General features: G+C 31.6%; 3 protein-coding genes across 4 annotated transcripts; 1 reads left to right on the forward strand and 2 right to left on the reverse strand.

Moving 5' to 3' along the window:
• The first annotated feature begins 1432 nt into the window (after positions 1–1432).
• Positions 1433–2872, forward strand: LOC137809953 (protein TIFY 10b). Its single transcript, XM_068611020.1, has 4 exons — positions 1433–1689; positions 1776–2056; positions 2156–2213; positions 2455–2872. Exons 1-4 carry the CDS (start codon positions 1589–1591, stop codon positions 2600–2602), a joined length of 588 nt encoding a protein of 195 aa, XP_068467121.1. The 5' UTR covers positions 1433–1588; the 3' UTR covers positions 2603–2872.
• A 198-nt stretch (positions 2873–3070) lies between these two features.
• Positions 3071–7777, reverse strand: LOC137809952 (peptidyl-prolyl cis-trans isomerase). Its single transcript, XM_068611019.2, has 5 exons — positions 7038–7777; positions 6328–6435; positions 5241–5285; positions 4335–4472; positions 3071–3685 (listed from the first exon to the last, which is right to left on the reverse strand). The coding sequence occupies exons 1-5, from the start codon at positions 7413–7415 to the stop codon at positions 3341–3343; spliced, it is 1014 nt and encodes a 337-aa protein (XP_068467120.2). The 5' UTR covers positions 7416–7777; the 3' UTR covers positions 3071–3340.
• A 3825-nt stretch (positions 7778–11602) lies between these two features.
• Positions 11603–15008, reverse strand: LOC137809951 (serine/threonine-protein kinase SRK2A). 2 transcript variants are annotated; one of them, XM_068611018.2, is made up of 11 exons: positions 14893–15008; positions 14718–14788; positions 14325–14485; positions 13777–13851; positions 13282–13383; positions 13143–13196; positions 12968–13060; positions 12744–12836; positions 12527–12631; positions 12337–12435; positions 11603–12020 (listed from the first exon to the last, which is right to left on the reverse strand). In XM_068611018.2, the coding sequence occupies exons 3-11, from the start codon at positions 14448–14450 to the stop codon at positions 11751–11753; spliced, it is 1017 nt and encodes a 338-aa protein (XP_068467119.1). In that variant the 5' UTR covers positions 14451–14485; positions 14718–14788; positions 14893–15008; the 3' UTR covers positions 11603–11750. The 2 variants fall into 2 exon arrangements, with proteins under 2 accessions (XP_068467119.1, XP_090154124.1); XM_090297998.1 differs by lacking the exons at positions 13143–13196; positions 14893–15008 and having other exon boundaries at positions 13197–13383; positions 14718–14819.
• Positions 15009–16399: the final 1391 nt, after the last annotated feature.

The raw sequence follows: 16399 nt of genomic DNA on the forward strand, positions 1-16399 counted from the left end.
ATTTCTTAATCCAGAATGCATATTTCTGTTACGGATTGTTAAATTTTTTAATGTGAAATGCATATTTTGAATTACAGATTAGTGGATCCAAAATTTTACTGGAAGTGTCAATCCAAAAAATTTCCGGATTCCATAATCCATAATGCAAAAAAGAAATACAGTTCAAGTGCATTTTAGGGTTTTTAAAAAATAATAGGGACAGTTTGGTCTTTACATAACATTATGGAGATGCAGGAAGAAAAATGTGGGGGTGCAGGAAGAAACTGCCTTCTATTTCGGTTGATTCTCCCTGCACCAGATCATTTATGATCTGCACCCAACAAACTCACATAAAATGTCCATTTTGTCCTTAATGATTTTAAATTTTTGTCTTCCGGATATTCATATCCGTAAGTCAAATTACAAAGTTTCTGATATACAAATCCATAACTAATATGTCATTTCCGAATTTCACCATCCGAAAGCTTATTTGTACAGCATAAATGACCTTCTAGATGTCAAGATCCGTAAGCAAGCATAAATGAGTTCTGAATCTCAATCCTCAGCACCATCTATAACACATAATTCCAAATATGAAAATCTGGAACTCGTTATTCACTTCCGAATATAACCATCCAGAATCTTAAATGAAATATGAAAATGACCTTCCAAATTTCGAAATTCAGAATGTATAAAAATGACTTCCGGATATTGAAATCCGTAAATAAATATGTGAAAAAAATGGAGTTTTTAATTTTTTGTTGGATGCGAGTCAAAATTGATTGGGTGCAGAAAGAGAAAAAATTTCTGAGGTTGCATTCTGGGAGAAGAAATTTAAAGAGTATATGTGGAGTGAAAAGAAATGTGTTTAATTTTGGGATTAGAAAGAGAGAAAAAGATTAATTGATCATAAGATCCAAAATATGAATAAGTATTAGCCGCAAATTATGATTTTTAAGATAAAAGCTGAAAATTTCATAACTATTTATTATATGAGCAAAGAAAGTCTCTTCCTTCACTAAATTGCTGCTGGATCACGAATGGATGAGCATGTAGTATATTATATATTTGCAATAACTAGAAAGGATTATATAGGTGTATGTAATTAAACATTTGGTGTGGTTTTTAAAACTAATTTGTGTATAAAAAAAATTTCTTTGCAAAGTTTTTAATGTTGACGTTTGACCTAATTTATAAGATATTATTTGGTTAGGTTAAGTGGTTAAGCAACGTGGGAGGAGATAAAAAGCACGTGAAAAACAGCAGCATTACGATTTGGTGTTTCCAAGGGAAGCAAAAAACACGTTGTGGAATTTTCAAAGGAAACATACATCAAATAATGAAGAACCAACTACGTACGACGCAAGTTGACCTGACAACAACAAATGACCTGTCCCTCTTGGCTCAGATGCATGCAGCTGTCCTTCAAAAGTTAAACCACAAAAATAAACCTAAAATTACACACATGTATTCCTCGTGCCTAAATTCCACCAACCCTTTATAAATAATAGAATGAAGATAAGGTTCAATCTCATCACATCCACTACTCCAGCTTCACCCTCTCAGACCCATCCTTTGGTCAGAGAAGATTTAATACCAGCATCTCAACATGGATCCATGGAACCTTTGCACTTCCAAGTTTCTCTCTGAACAGGTTGCTTACCCTTCTCATCTCCACGCAGAAAAGGTTCCCAACATGGGAAATTCCAGGTACCATTCTTTTGCCTCTTCAATTCATGACTCTATGGCTGCTTTTAATTAAGTGATTAATGTATGATTTTCCATCATGTGTGCAGTGGTGTGACCAAGGAGCTCAGAGGTTCGCAGATGACAATCTTTTATGATGGCCAAGTTGTTGTCTTTGACGATATGCAAGCTGAGAAAGCCAAGGATATCATCATGTCTTTTGCCAACACAGGAATGTCTCAAAACCAGAACGGCTATGCTTACTCATACCCTGCTGCAATTTCTGCTACTTCCAGTAGACCGTTTCCTTTTCTTATGAATATCATCCCTACCACTACAAACAATTCGGTTCAGGAGCACCCTCAAGCACCATCTAAATCTGTTATATGTGGTAACTTTTTTTTTTAATCTCTATTTTTTTCAGAGATGGGTGATTTTTGTGTCGGTTCATGTGTTTCTGATCCTTTGCTTTGTGCTTCTTTTTATTCAGATCTACCTTTGGCTAGAAAAGCTTCACTTCATCGGTTCTTGGAGAAAAGAAAAGATAGGTAAGTGGGGCTGAGTCACAGAAATTAATGCATCAACAAAATATAGCCTTCAATTTTGTTTGAAATTGGTTATACTTTTTACATTTTAAAACAGGGATATCGATCTTTTTAATGGTGATTTATAACTACTGCAAATTTTGATCAAATCTTGGGGCGAAAAATAGATTTTACCTCTTTTTTTAAATGAACAAAACTACGAAGTTTTCGATCAGTTGATTTATATATCATTAATGTTTTGCAGAATTGCTGCCAGAGCACCATATCAAACAAGCAATCACAAGGCAACCCTTAATAAGGCAGGTGAATCCATGCCATGGCTCACCTTGGCACCTAAATCGCCACAAGACGAATCTGATTCTGATAGCAGCTCCAGCTTTGTGTTACTTTAGCTACTTTTCTTGAACAAGGTGAAGAAGATTGTACTATCATAGGACATGGATACGGGCTTCGTGAAAAAGAGGACTTCGTGGATTCTTTATAAGCTTAATCAACAATTTACGGGCTTCTCTCTAGCTCTATGCTGATTTTTGGGGGGCATATGATCAGTGTGGTTGCTCGTGGCTACTATGATCATTATTAAGAGTATCATTTTGGACAAGTACTCTAAATGTAATTGGGTTAGCATAGTTTTGGTATAATATTAAAATCAATTCTTCTCAGTTCTCACTACCACATATATTTTATCTAAAATTTATGGTTAAGGATTATCTCTTTATGAGCATGGTCACTTTGTTATAGTTCAATTGGTTTCCTACTAGTATGTAAGATACATGTAATCACATCTCAAATTATCTTAGTAAATTATCTTAGTCCCTGCCATGCAGCTGCAATATGAATAACAGTCGAAAAAATTAAAATGTGAAAAAGTATGTGTGCAATTATCATTTAACATAGTTACAAAAATGTATTGTTCTTCCTAAGATTTCTTCCAGCAACATAAAAGCTTTGTATTCCCTCTTTAATAGCCTTTCTCAAGTAAAATTTCATCAGCTGAAATTACAGCGAACAATGATCCAAAACAGTAGTAACAATGATAAGATAACGTGAAGAAAAAGTTTAGACAAAACAAAAGTAAAGAAGTTTTGGAACAAAAAAGAATTGCCATCTACATGGATGCACAGCTTGTTTCAAATTTCATCTACGTGACTTTTGCGGATTCTGCGGACCAACAGGGGAACAGGTTTTTCCAAAACCGTCACGTTGACATTGTTCCACACATCAGGTATTGTGGGGAGTTTAGAGATTTTCTCAGCAATATGCATGTCTTCTGGAAGAACAGAACCATATACAGTGTATTCATGTTTCCACTCTGAATGGTCTCCAAGGCTAATGAAGAATTCAGGACCAGAACCAATCCAAGCAACAGAACCCCTTCTAAGGGTTGGACAATCTTCCACGGGAGGTTTATTGAAAGCTGTGCCTTGTGCTTCTAGTGTCCCTTGAATTAATGCATAAGGGGGTCCAAAACCAGCCTGCAAATGAGGACCATAACCATTTATTGTTACTGCAATCCAACCTTAAACATTATTACTTGAACTTAGAACGCTGCTCAGAATATGCAAAAGAAATTATTTTTTTTCCTTTGGGAATAATAAGTGAATGGCCTCATCTTGGCACGACAATCTTTCCTAACCTCATATTTTTGTTTGGAAAAAAAAATAAAAAACAAGTCTTTCAATATGAATTGAAAAGGTTACATATAGTTTTGGCCTTTGAAAATGTCATGTATTTTAATTTAGTCCTTAAAAATTGTAAATGAAACATGAGCAATAGGAACTCGCATATGATGGGATATCAAAGCTTCACTTCAAGAAGTATGAGTTTCTCTGTGGCTGCCAAGTTGCTTATTCTCCATTATGGGTAGTCTAGCTTTTAATGGAGGGTTTCTCACGTAATGAATGTGGTTTTAAGATTCTAGAAAGTGGCGAGGGGATCAAAAGACACAATTTGTTATTTGTAGAAACTAAAAAAAACAAATTTAAGAAACTAAAAATTGTGAATGCTTGAGAATGAGATTTTAATGCAGAAATTCATAACATAATTTGCAGATAACTGCATAGTGAAATAGAAGTATAAGCGTGTGTTCATCCAATCATCCATCAGATAGAAAATCAGTCTTACATTTTCTATATGGTTTCCTTCTGAATCCCATGATTGACCTCGACCCTCTGCACGGTAAAATTGGCAGCCAGCACAATGGTTCAAAGACAACAACTCCAGAATGTAGGCAACAGAGTGTGGTGCGCAGTCAGGTAAAAGCTGCAGTGAATAGAGAATCTCCAGAGTTAAACATATTCCTCACTCGTGACTAGGCAATTTCGAAATACAATGCAACAGTTCTTAGAGTAAGCAGAAACAAGATCCAGTCCAGATACATGAGGCATTAACAGAAGAATAAGTTGCAGTAAGCAGAATTAACATCAAGAATTGACAGAATGTTGAGAAACACGAGCATCCTTTTTCATAGTCAATGAACTCTGTATTTATATCAGCAAAGACAGACAATGTTCCTACTTTACTAGGAATACTCCATCTTGTTTATCATCAATTAAAATTGTGAGCTTCTCCATAATTAACCAGCAAAGGTTCAACTGATCTATCATATTTGTTAAAACAACACAGGAAATTGGAGTCCAGGCACAGGCCCGCAAAAGCCACATAAAGAATTACAATAACCAACAAAATTACAACATCGATATATACCCTTAGAGCATATTTCTCATGAAGATTTTGTATTCAAATAATATTTTAATGATCTGCTATTTAAATTACAGACATACAATTATTTAGTGGTTCCCAAGGACATCAAACAAATAAACATAGAAAGTACACAGACGCAGTTAGCACCATGACCAAGCACAAGATACAGGTGCTTCCATTTGCCACTAGAACTCTTTTTTCTTCAAGTGTACCCATGTGTTTCTATATATAATATACAAATACCTAACTTTACACAAACATGTCAATAGTGCAACTGCAACATCAAAGCATTTGTATTTTAGAGGTCTTGAGAGAAGGAGCACTTACTTTAATATGAAGAGTTCCATGTTCAGTTTCCAGTCCAATAATACCCTGAAAATAGATGAATTAGAAAGAACACGGGTAAATAAGATAACCCCTCAGAAGTAGATAAAGTTCCAACTACAAGACACATCATGAAAGAGGTGGGAGAGATATAACTACCAACGCCATGAGAAGACATAATTTTACTGCATAGATAATTAACCAATGATCCAACTAATCACATAACAGTTGCAAAAGTTAGTTCTCTCCACTTATATACTCTTCTGTCTTGGTGCTCTACTTATATACTATCTCTATCTCATTTTATTTATAATTTAAGTCAGTGTTCTACTTATATACTCCCTCCATCTCGTATTACTTGTCATTTAAGTTGATGCTTTACTTATATACTCTCTCTGTCAAACTTGGGTTTCAGGTTATGTATCTCATGATTTGTCTCCCTCATGTGATTGTGCAAAATAACTTATTTCCTAATCATAGAATTTTATATTTAAAACCATATTATGTTTTCATTGGGTGCTATCATGAATTCACAATAAAATTAAATCACAACCCCCCCAGCTTGATGCTTAGACATTTCTACAAAAGGTGAGTGTGTGCCAAGTCAAAGTACACTAACATAAATAGTAATAGCTCATGAGAGCCACATGCAGGTGGCTACTACTGTATCTCCTCATTCCTAGTGAAACCCCCCATTCCTAGTTTCCAATGTACTACCATATCTATGCCCATTTCCTGAACCTGTCTCTGAGTCATCCTTCCCTAACTGCTTCAATCAGATCCATATAGTACACATCACAGTACAGAATCGACTAAATTGTTGAAGTAGAAAAGAATGGGGAAAAAAACTTACTACAAACAACAGAAAAACAAGCATTTTGGAGAAAATTAGCACATTGAAAAAAAGCACTAGACAATTTTGTTTCAGGTTCAGGATGAATTTCTAAGCCATCAGAACAAGAATATTATCACACACTAGTTCAAGGCAAACACTTCTCCAACACAATGTTCATCAAATTAAATTTTCAGCTAAACTGACGAGCAACATTTTAATGAAGATCAAAATGGAAAAACCAAACTTCTCTCTTACCTCTCCTTTCCCAAAGATAAGACCAGAAGTCCATCCAACCACTTCCCCTGGAGGCACTCCGTCTTGCCGTTCAGGTGCCAAGCTGTCCTTCTGTTTCTTCAACCAACACTGAACCAACAAAATCGAATGCTATTACGCTATAACTTCCAAGTTCCATGTCAAAATTTTGATTAAGAGAATAATAATTTTATTAGAAGTCCTCCTTTTTTTATGCTTATGAAAGCTATGCACTCCTAACTCTTATGAAAGCTATGCACTCCTAACTCTTATGAAAGCTATGCACTCTAGGTGACAAGGACATTTAAACTTATAGAAAAGTTCAATGCATTTTACTTATTATTTTCTTCTCCTGCGAATGCTTAATAAAGAAGTTTGCCCAAATAGAACCCAAAGTTCCAAGTCAACTCTGAATAGAAAGAATGAATCCGAAAAGATCAACCCAAATGGGAGATCTTCATTTAAGGCAGTTTCAAAAATTAGCAAACGTAATCTATCTAACTAAGATTCTCCATAAGTAATTTTAGGATAAGTAAATAGTAAATAAATTTCTTCATAACTAAAAATTAACTTATATCTAAGATAAAAAAAAAAACATTTTCTAGAAAAGTTAATACACAATAACTTCTGCAAACGAATTTGTACATCATATTACCAGAAAAAACACATTCTTTACTGTTTTTTTTTATCTAATCTCACACTAATTAACTTACCTCGCCGAACTTGGATCCACAGGCCTTACGATTCCCACAAAAGACCCAAGTATCACAGAGACAAGGCCCATCTTTCCCCGAACACATTGATTTGCACGCGTTGCAGCATCCTTCAGAATTGTTGAACTTAAACTCAGAACCCCACTTCACGGCTGCACCCCAAAGCTCCAAATTTTCAATCCCCCTACAGCACCCTCCCTCATTCTCCACCGCCATGCCCTCTCCAACAAACCTCCCATAGTCTGAAACTCTGCTTCTGCCGATTGCGAGCACCGCAGAGAGAAGCCCGTAGACCAAACCGCCCGAGGCGAGACACACAAGGAGGAGTATCAAACGGTGAGAGAGAACAGAGTTTAGTTCATCGTTCCTCCGACCCATTGGAGAGTTTAGCAGGAAAAGGATAAACTTGTAAAAAATTGAGTCAGGAAAATATAAAGACAAAGACCGTTGACCTTGAAATGAAAGTGGGAAACAACAGTGACAGTGCAAATGAAATGGAAGAGAGAACGATCATGTCATGTCGTGGCGATTCAAAAGCATAGAATGGAAGAATTGGTGAAAAAGAGTTCTGAATTGGGTGCTCTGTGTTCAGAGTTCAGAGTTCAGATCGTTTGCATTTTGTCCATTTTTTGGTCCCAAATGAGTCTTTCACAATGTTACAAGAACGTGTTCTTTTGTTTCTGTTTTCGATTAGATACTGACACCAAACGTTAAAGAAAAATAGAAAGTGGTGAAATAATTGAGCTCCATTATTAGAAATTTAAGTTATATTATAATATAATTAAATTGCAAAAAAATGAATAATATAATTCAAATAATAATGAACCATTAATATTTTGTGATTATTTCAACAGTAGCCTAACATGTTTGGTAAATAATTATTTTTTGTTTTTCTTTTAAAGCTCTCAATTCTTTATACAACACATCCTTTTATTAATTAGTAGCTGATCTGTTAAGAAGAGTAAATTCAACCATTGAACATTTTTTTTATTAAAGAGATAATATTATATTGTTCATATGTTCAATTTAATAAATAATGAAAAATAAAAAATACAGAAAAATGAATCAAGTCATTTGGTTCATTGCAAATATTAGTTGAAAGTAAAAAGTCAATCCATTGTATAATGTTGGGTTAAAATTGTTTCGTGCATATTTGATTTTACTTATTTTTGGAAAAAGACTCATTTAAAGTGTCTATTTTATTATTATTTAAGATAAATCAAACCAATTTTAATATATTTTAACTTCGTTTTCAAGATTGCCACTTAACAAAGTTAAGATTTATCTCGTATTAACAGTATATCCAATATTATAAAAAAGTTTATTAAAACATTATAAATATAATTGAATTTTCAATTGTCCTCTCCAATAATGAAGATGTTAAAGAGATAATATTGTGTGATCAATTTAGTAGATTGTATTTTTATCCACTTTTTTTAAATGTGATAATGTTAATAGAGATATATGTTAAAAAAATTATAAAATTTGTTATTAAGAAAGTATTTATTGTATTAAATATTATAAAATATCTAAAATCTATCATTTTAAGAGATTAATAAAAAGTCGTTGCTTGCATATAATGTAACTTTTTTCCTCTTCTAACATTCCTCTTCAATAAAATTATATATTTTATATATTTGCATGTTATTAAATAAATAACCCACGTGTCAAGATATTTCTTATCGTATTAGGTCATATCAAATTGTTATAATGAAGTAATAAATTGGAGATTAGAGTCTGTGTATTAAATTTTATTAAAATATCTCGAATGCAAATAGGTATACAAGTTCCTAAAATGCAAAGTCTTAATATAATATAAATCAAGAAGATGGATTGTGATAACTATTTAAATTGATATTTAAGTAGAATAAAAGAGTTTTGAACAACTTCACTATTTTTTATATTTTTTCAGCTTAGTGTATGTTCAAGCTTAGTAAAACAAATGTTTATGTTTATAGTAGAGTTTTGTATTACAATTCTTGAAATAATGTCATATATGACTAACCATTTATTCCAAAATGATAAGATCCTTTAAATGATTGTGTTTTGTTTCTTAAAAGTTATCTTAAATGATTGTGTTTTGTTTCTTAAAAGTTGTCTTAAATTATGTCACTTAGTGAGTAAGTCTCTTTAATAAAAATAAATAAATCTAAATAGAATAAAGTATGATGAAAAACTTACAAATCTCAATCATCAAAATCAATTCAAAATAAAATTTGATGATAAAACTTAAGATTTGAACTTTGTATGAATAGTTGAATTCAATATCCAAATTGTTTATAAGGTATAAAATAGACATAAAAGTTAAGTTTTGGAATCAAAATTTTGTGAATAGCTCAGTATGAATGTGAAACATCTGACTTTGATAATGTGTTGATAAACTAAGTTTGAATATTATTAAAAAATAAAGTTTGATATTACAAACATAAAATTACATGTAAATCATGAAATAAAAATCAATTTTAGAGATTAAAAATAATTAGTTGTTATAGTGACTAAATTAGAGATCATTTTAGGAACTAAATAAATTTTTGATTTCTAAATTAGTTTCTATTATGCTTAAATGGTTTCTAAATTGGTATCTAATTAGCAACTAAGGTTTTTGCTACCAAATTTAGAATCTAAATAATTGGTAGTTAAAACCTTAGTTGCTAATTAGATACCAATTTAAAAACTATCTAACAATAATAGAAACTAATTTAGAAACCAATTTTTTTTTTTAGTTTCTAAAATGGTCTCTGATTTAGTTACTATTGCAACTAATTATTTTAGTATCTAAATATTGATTTCTTTTTTATGATTTTCTTGTAATGTTAGTAAGTTGATTTGTTAATCGAGCTCGTTGTAATTAATAAGAATATAAGGTAATCCTTGAATTATGTTATGTTAAGTATGTTTACATTAGACATTCTATGAAATTGAATGTTTATGCTCGGGATAACTTGATGTCCAAATTAAAATGAAGTTGAATACTATTATATAATTTTTTGAGTTTTATCTTTTAGTTAATTTATGTAATATATTTTATCATATAAAATTGTTGCTATTAAGCAATATATTAGAAATAAGAAATTATATTTTAGGATGATTATCTAACTATAAGGATATATTAAAGATAATAGGTTAGGTTGTTTATAAGGATTTAGAAAATAATTATTAAGTATAAGTGGTATATTTTAAATGACATTAATATTTTATTATTAAAATAAAAAATGTAGTTATTCAGGCTTCATTTTAAAACGATCATTATCACTATATAAGTTTCCTTTATTGCTTTCTTTACCTTTTCTCTAACTTTTTGAATTCATTGTCATTAGATTAACAATTAGAGTCTACCATTGGACTTCTAACAATGATTACTACAAGACTGTTTGATCAAAAATTCAGTTTGAATAAGTTCAATTTTTCTTATATTTCCTTTGAGTCAGATTTTAATCTTTAGGTTGTCTGGTTGGTATGTTGCATGTGACGTTTAAAGCTTCAAGATTAGTCAATGTTAATTTAGAGTCATAGTAATATAGTTAGATTTTTTTATAAAAGTTTTCATGTTATGCATCAATATGCAACTTGACATCTCAGCTAGGCTGACACCTCAAGCAACAACAATCATTTGTCATCACATGAAAAAATATTATTAAAAAAATAAAAAAGAAAGAAAACACAAAAATATGGGGGACTAGACCAAAACTCATATTCTAACAAAAATGATACATAGACTATACCTATTCATAAAAATTTTAAGAACATACTAGATGGAAGGCTATTATACCAATGAAATGATTTTTTATGAATATATGATCCTTACTTTACTGATATCTTGGAATCATATAGATAAAGAGTATTAGGTAATGACAGTTGAAAGAGGTTCATATGACGGAGTATGACATTTGAAAGAACTGATCAATGCATATCTCATAGATTTACCCTATCATATGAGGTGATTTGATATTGAGATGATTATGCGTGTGGATTCACAGTGGGTAATATGACATATGTTGGTCTCTGAGTGTTAATTTCAATACACGAGTCTTCCAAAAGTAAAGTCAAGTGCTATGTATTGGTGTGAATGAATTTCTAGTATGAATGGTGTGGAATATGAAATAAATTTATAAACACTTAACTATTTGTGAATCATATAATGATTGATACGTTTGTGAATAAAATTTGTTTTATTTAAAACTTTACTAAAAAAATTAAAATTTCTATTGTGTTGTATGTTTTCTTTATATATGATGATTTTATATTTACACGAGAACCGATGATGTTTCAGGTGATAGAACTTCACTCCTTAGTGAGGAGATGATGTTTTATTTTGAATGTTGTTTTAATTTTATGCAAATAGGGATATATTTTGAAATAATGTGAGAAAGAAATGCATATATGTAAATATTTAATTTGATACATATTATAGTTTTTATATGTGGTAAAACTAGGGATATTACACGGTTAAATTTTATTTAATTTAATAAAATCACTAATTATTTAAATATATAAAGTAATAATTAATTTATAAGATAATTAAATAAACATTTAATCATATTAGTGAAAAAAATAACAATGGTAAATACACAAAACTTGTTTTTCATATTGGTGTTTTATAAAAAAAACTTCCATTGGAAGTGGTGCAAATTGTTACAAACCCAACCTCATGAAGAAGGCATAGTAAATTTGGTAAACAAAAATATATAGAATCTGCTGAACCATAAATTTAAATTACTGAAGGGCTACATATTTGGTAAAGTGGTCATTGAGTTCCTCATTAGCCTCATCACCATGCACAACATTTGAGGATCCTGTGGAAGTTTGCTCACTAGTGTGGATTTTTGTCCTTGCTTCATCTATGATTTTCATTACTTCTTCCACACTTTGGCTTGGTTGTTCCTTTTGTGTTTCCTCGTAACCCCTTCTTTCACCCTCAATTATCTCCCTTGCCAAGTTCTTCCTAAACCAAAGGTGTTGTTTTATCTCCGACATCGTGATCCTCTTTTAACAAGGATCAAAACAAATACACATGAATAGATTAGTCATAAACAAAATGTTTAAATGTTTTATATCAACAACATATTCATAACATTTAATCATGACAACTACAAAGTAAAGTATCAATTTAGTTAGGTGCACAGTAAAGTGTTAGAAACTTAAGACAAACTCTTCCCTACCAAGTTAAAATTTAAGGTGAATCTCATTACATACAAATTGAAACCAATAAAATTATTTGGTTTTCAATAAATTTCAATGCAAATTGCATCTAAATGAATGTGTTAAACACCAGAAAGGAATGGTTTTCACTAATACTTACCTTTGCAGGATTGGCAACAAAAATACAAGAGATAAGATGTCTGCACTCCTTGGAAACACGTACATAGTCGGGTATGGCGTATTGAACACTCATAATTCTCTGCCAACGAGAGAATCAGAGTTTAAACTTGCTGCTATAGATCAAAGGTATTAATCATAAAGGATCTCTTTTAAGTTAAGTAAGAGTTCACCCCAATACTCTTTCTGAAATTCTTAGGATCTTCTGGATCTTCAAATGGGTATGCTCCAACTAACATCACATAAAGAGTCACACCACACGACCAAACATCTGCAATCTACATAATTGCCAATTTGTAAGCGAAATTGAGCATGTTTTTGACAATGTCATGAACTGTTTACTTTATGTGATACTGTGAGTTTCACTCTGCAAAACTATGTACACAATACCTTTCCATCATATTCCTTTCGTGACAAAACTTCTGGAGCAATGTATGCAGGAGTTCCAACTGTTGACTTAGGCTGAGAGTGCAGCAAAGCAGACTACATTCCAATATTAAATTCATTAGGGAAGTCAACAAACAGATATATGAAAGAACTGATCCATAAAGGTTCACTTTGGTGAGACGTTACTACTAAAAACAAAATCACAAATTTTAAGTCTAGGAGCTAACCTTGGAGAAACCAAAGTCACATATTTTAAGTCTAGGAGCTGGATTTTCATCAAGTAGAGTGTTTTCCAATTTCAGATCTCTATGACATATTTGCTGCAGTAGGATAGGATACATAAGATGATATTGCACGGGTCTTAAAATGAACAACAACAAAATTTTGTGAATGCCTAGATACCATGGAATGACAATAGCTAACTCCAGATACTAGTTGCTGGAAGAAAAATCTTGCCTGCGATAAAGGGAATTCATCAAAACCATCACTTGATAATTTATACTCATAGAGGATATTACACACACACAACCAAGTGATCAACCTCATCTTCACTCAATCGACCAGCATTGCATATCCTCTCGAAGAGTTCACCTCCAGCAGCATACTCCAGGACAATTGCTAAATGAGTATGGGTCAGAAATACCTGTTGAAAATAATTTGAATTCCAGAATGAGCTCTTAATAGAACACATCGTATCTGTTTAATCTTAGCTCACACAAAAGAACTGACACACTCATCACAACATGAAAATGCATGGAACCCAAATGGTGTGTACTTTTCCCACTAACAAAAAATGTCACAAGCAAGATAGCAGGATGCAGCTACACACCCTATTATGAGTTACACCTACATTTCTTTATGAGCCAATAACATCAATGAACTGCACAGTTTTGTTTTGTCTATATTCTTAAATCAAGTCTGAAGCAGAAGCAGTGTTTGTATGATAGCTGTAAGAGAAAAAAACGCATACAACTATCACATAACTTCAAAAAAATCCTACTCAAGGAACAGCTTGAGTACAGAAACAAACTTTTACCTCTTTGAACCTAATAATATTCGGATGCCTTAGAGATCGGTGGTTTACTATCTCCCTTTGGACATTTGCATCAATCTGAAACGGCAAACATAAGTTACTCAGAGGAATGTAAGATGAGAACGAATTTGGGAAAAAATAATTAGAAAACAAAAATGTGAGGTTGATCTAAGGATAAGGAGGATCAGGTGACATGAGCTAATTATGTTTAATATATTCCAAACGATAGAGCTGCATCTGGGGATCTAAGCTAATTAAGCTTGATAATAAAGAACACAGTTTGATTTTTATCATCACAAACATGAAATCCATCACGTATCAGCTTTAGGTAATGAACAAAATTGATAGATATCTTTCCAACACAATGAGATCAGCAAAGGGTCAAGGCACTAGATTGTATCTGGAAATTGAGGTGAATAGAGTTTTCACTAATGACACACAAATCAAATTCAGAATGCAAAGCAGAAGAGAAATCTGGATGAGTTAAACTCAGATTTCTCAAGGAAAAACTGAATCATCAAATGCTTCATAAAATTTCATGCATACTGAACCTTTTTTCCCCTTTCTATGTATTTGATAGCAACAAGTTCCCCTGTCTTCTTGTCTTTGGCCAACCTCGCCACTCCAAAGTTCCCCGAACCAAGCTCCTTCAGAGTCTCGTACCGTTCTTCCTCCATATCCACTCTCACCAAAGCCTCAAATCAGACCAAGCCTTTTCACAATAGAAGACCCAAATAAGGAAATGAATATGGCTTTATCTACTCACTATCACCTTACATTAAAAGTCCAATGAGGCCAAATATAACAAACAGTTACGCAAGTGAAACAAAGAAGACTTCAAATTAAATTAAAATAAAAACGAAAGCCAAGAGGGAAGGAAGCATGTGCAGTTGTCATCAATGGGGGAAGCGGAAAAGAGTTAAAACTCAATAAACTGAACTCACCCTCTACCTTAGTTGTTCTTCAACTGTAAAAGCAATTTATGTTCATTATTTTTGTGGTATAAATCCTTGGTCTGAGTACAAAGTACGATGATGAGGTTCGATAAAAAAAAAAAAAAAAAAAAAACAGTGTAAAAGACAAGGACATTATTCAAGAGGAAAAAGTAAAGTTTACTACAAAGAAATTAGTCGCTACTAGCTAGCTAACTGTCCATTACAACATCCTTGTTCACACCAAACATAAAGGAGTGGCATTTATGTGTGCTTGTTGCATAAATTGATGTATCATTACATGCCAAAAATTTTTTAATGATTGGTAACTCATAATCATGATTACTCCAATCCAACCAACACATGTCTTCAGAAATAAACAAAAAAAATAATATATTTAACTGCATCATGGTAATATGAGCCATACCCAAAAGAAAAATGAGAATGGCCAATACTGTTGTCTTATGAAAATATACCCACAAGAGAATTCTAGATTAGATGTGAAATATAAAATAAAGAAAAAGAAAAAGAAAACATTTTAAGCGTGCGTAGTCTGAAACTGAAGGCGTGATAAGGTTGCTTCCGCTTTGAGCTTTGGAGAATAACGTACGCGCAGCACTGGGTCCCACCGATTAAGCTTTCCTATTATTATTTTTTATAACATTAATTATATCCAGTGATTTGAAACTAATATAAATCCTTAGCTTTATACCATTCAATGTATTTAAAATATATAAATAATATATATTTTGTAATATAATATAAGCATATGTCATTATAGAGTCCTCGTATATTCCTAAAGTAAATATTGTTCTTTTATCCTAAAATAAATATTAAACAATAAAAATAATGTTAAAAAATTGGAAGAATAAAAAATTTACAAAAACTAAACCAAGAGTAATTAATTTTAAGAAGCTAAAAATATATCTAAATTACTTTTTATTTTATTATTATAAACAATTGTCTATTAACATTATTTTATAAATCAACAAGTTACTTCAAACTTCATCTCCGCCGTTAACTTCCTTCCAACCGTGTTATCTGAACGGCCCACAAAACAGCTCCAGTTAAAACCATTGTTCTTTTTCATATTCCTTAGGAATAAAAAGAGTAAAAATATTAAACGAAAATATATCTATATATTTGCATTATAGTATCATGTAAGAAAAGTCATATTTTGAATAATTATTTAACTTTCATTTAAAACGCCAAAAAAATATCTCTGGAATCATTTAAGTTTTATTATTTTACAACATTTAAAATGAAAATTCTTTTTTAATCCATGTTGTGTAAGAAAACATATTAAATTAATTATTATTATTATTATTATAATACTTCAAAAGATATTAATATATAAAAAACGACTAGGCTTCACCTCACCGGTGGGTGGGTGAGCCATCAAATTAGAATTTTGAAAAAAAATAAAGAAACAGTCTTTATCTAACTCAACGCATAGCTAACGGTGTTACGTTTTCATCTTTTTTTTTTAATCTGTTAACTAGGTCAGAATTTTGTTCTCTTACCATTATTTAAGGTTTTAGTAATTTTTTAGTTATTTATAATTTTGGATACTTATATTTTTAAATTATTGTTCTATTTCTATTTTTTTTTAAATATGAATGTGCTGAAAAGAAAAAAAAAACGTTACTTCCGTTTTTTTTTCACATATAAATAAAACTATATCTTATAGTAAA

Source organism: Phaseolus vulgaris, chromosome 2, assembly GCF_051622355.1.
Source record: "Phaseolus vulgaris cultivar YP4 chromosome 2, ASM5162235v1, whole genome shotgun sequence".
Lineage (NCBI taxonomy): Eukaryota > Viridiplantae > Streptophyta > Magnoliopsida > Fabales > Fabaceae > Phaseolus > Phaseolus vulgaris.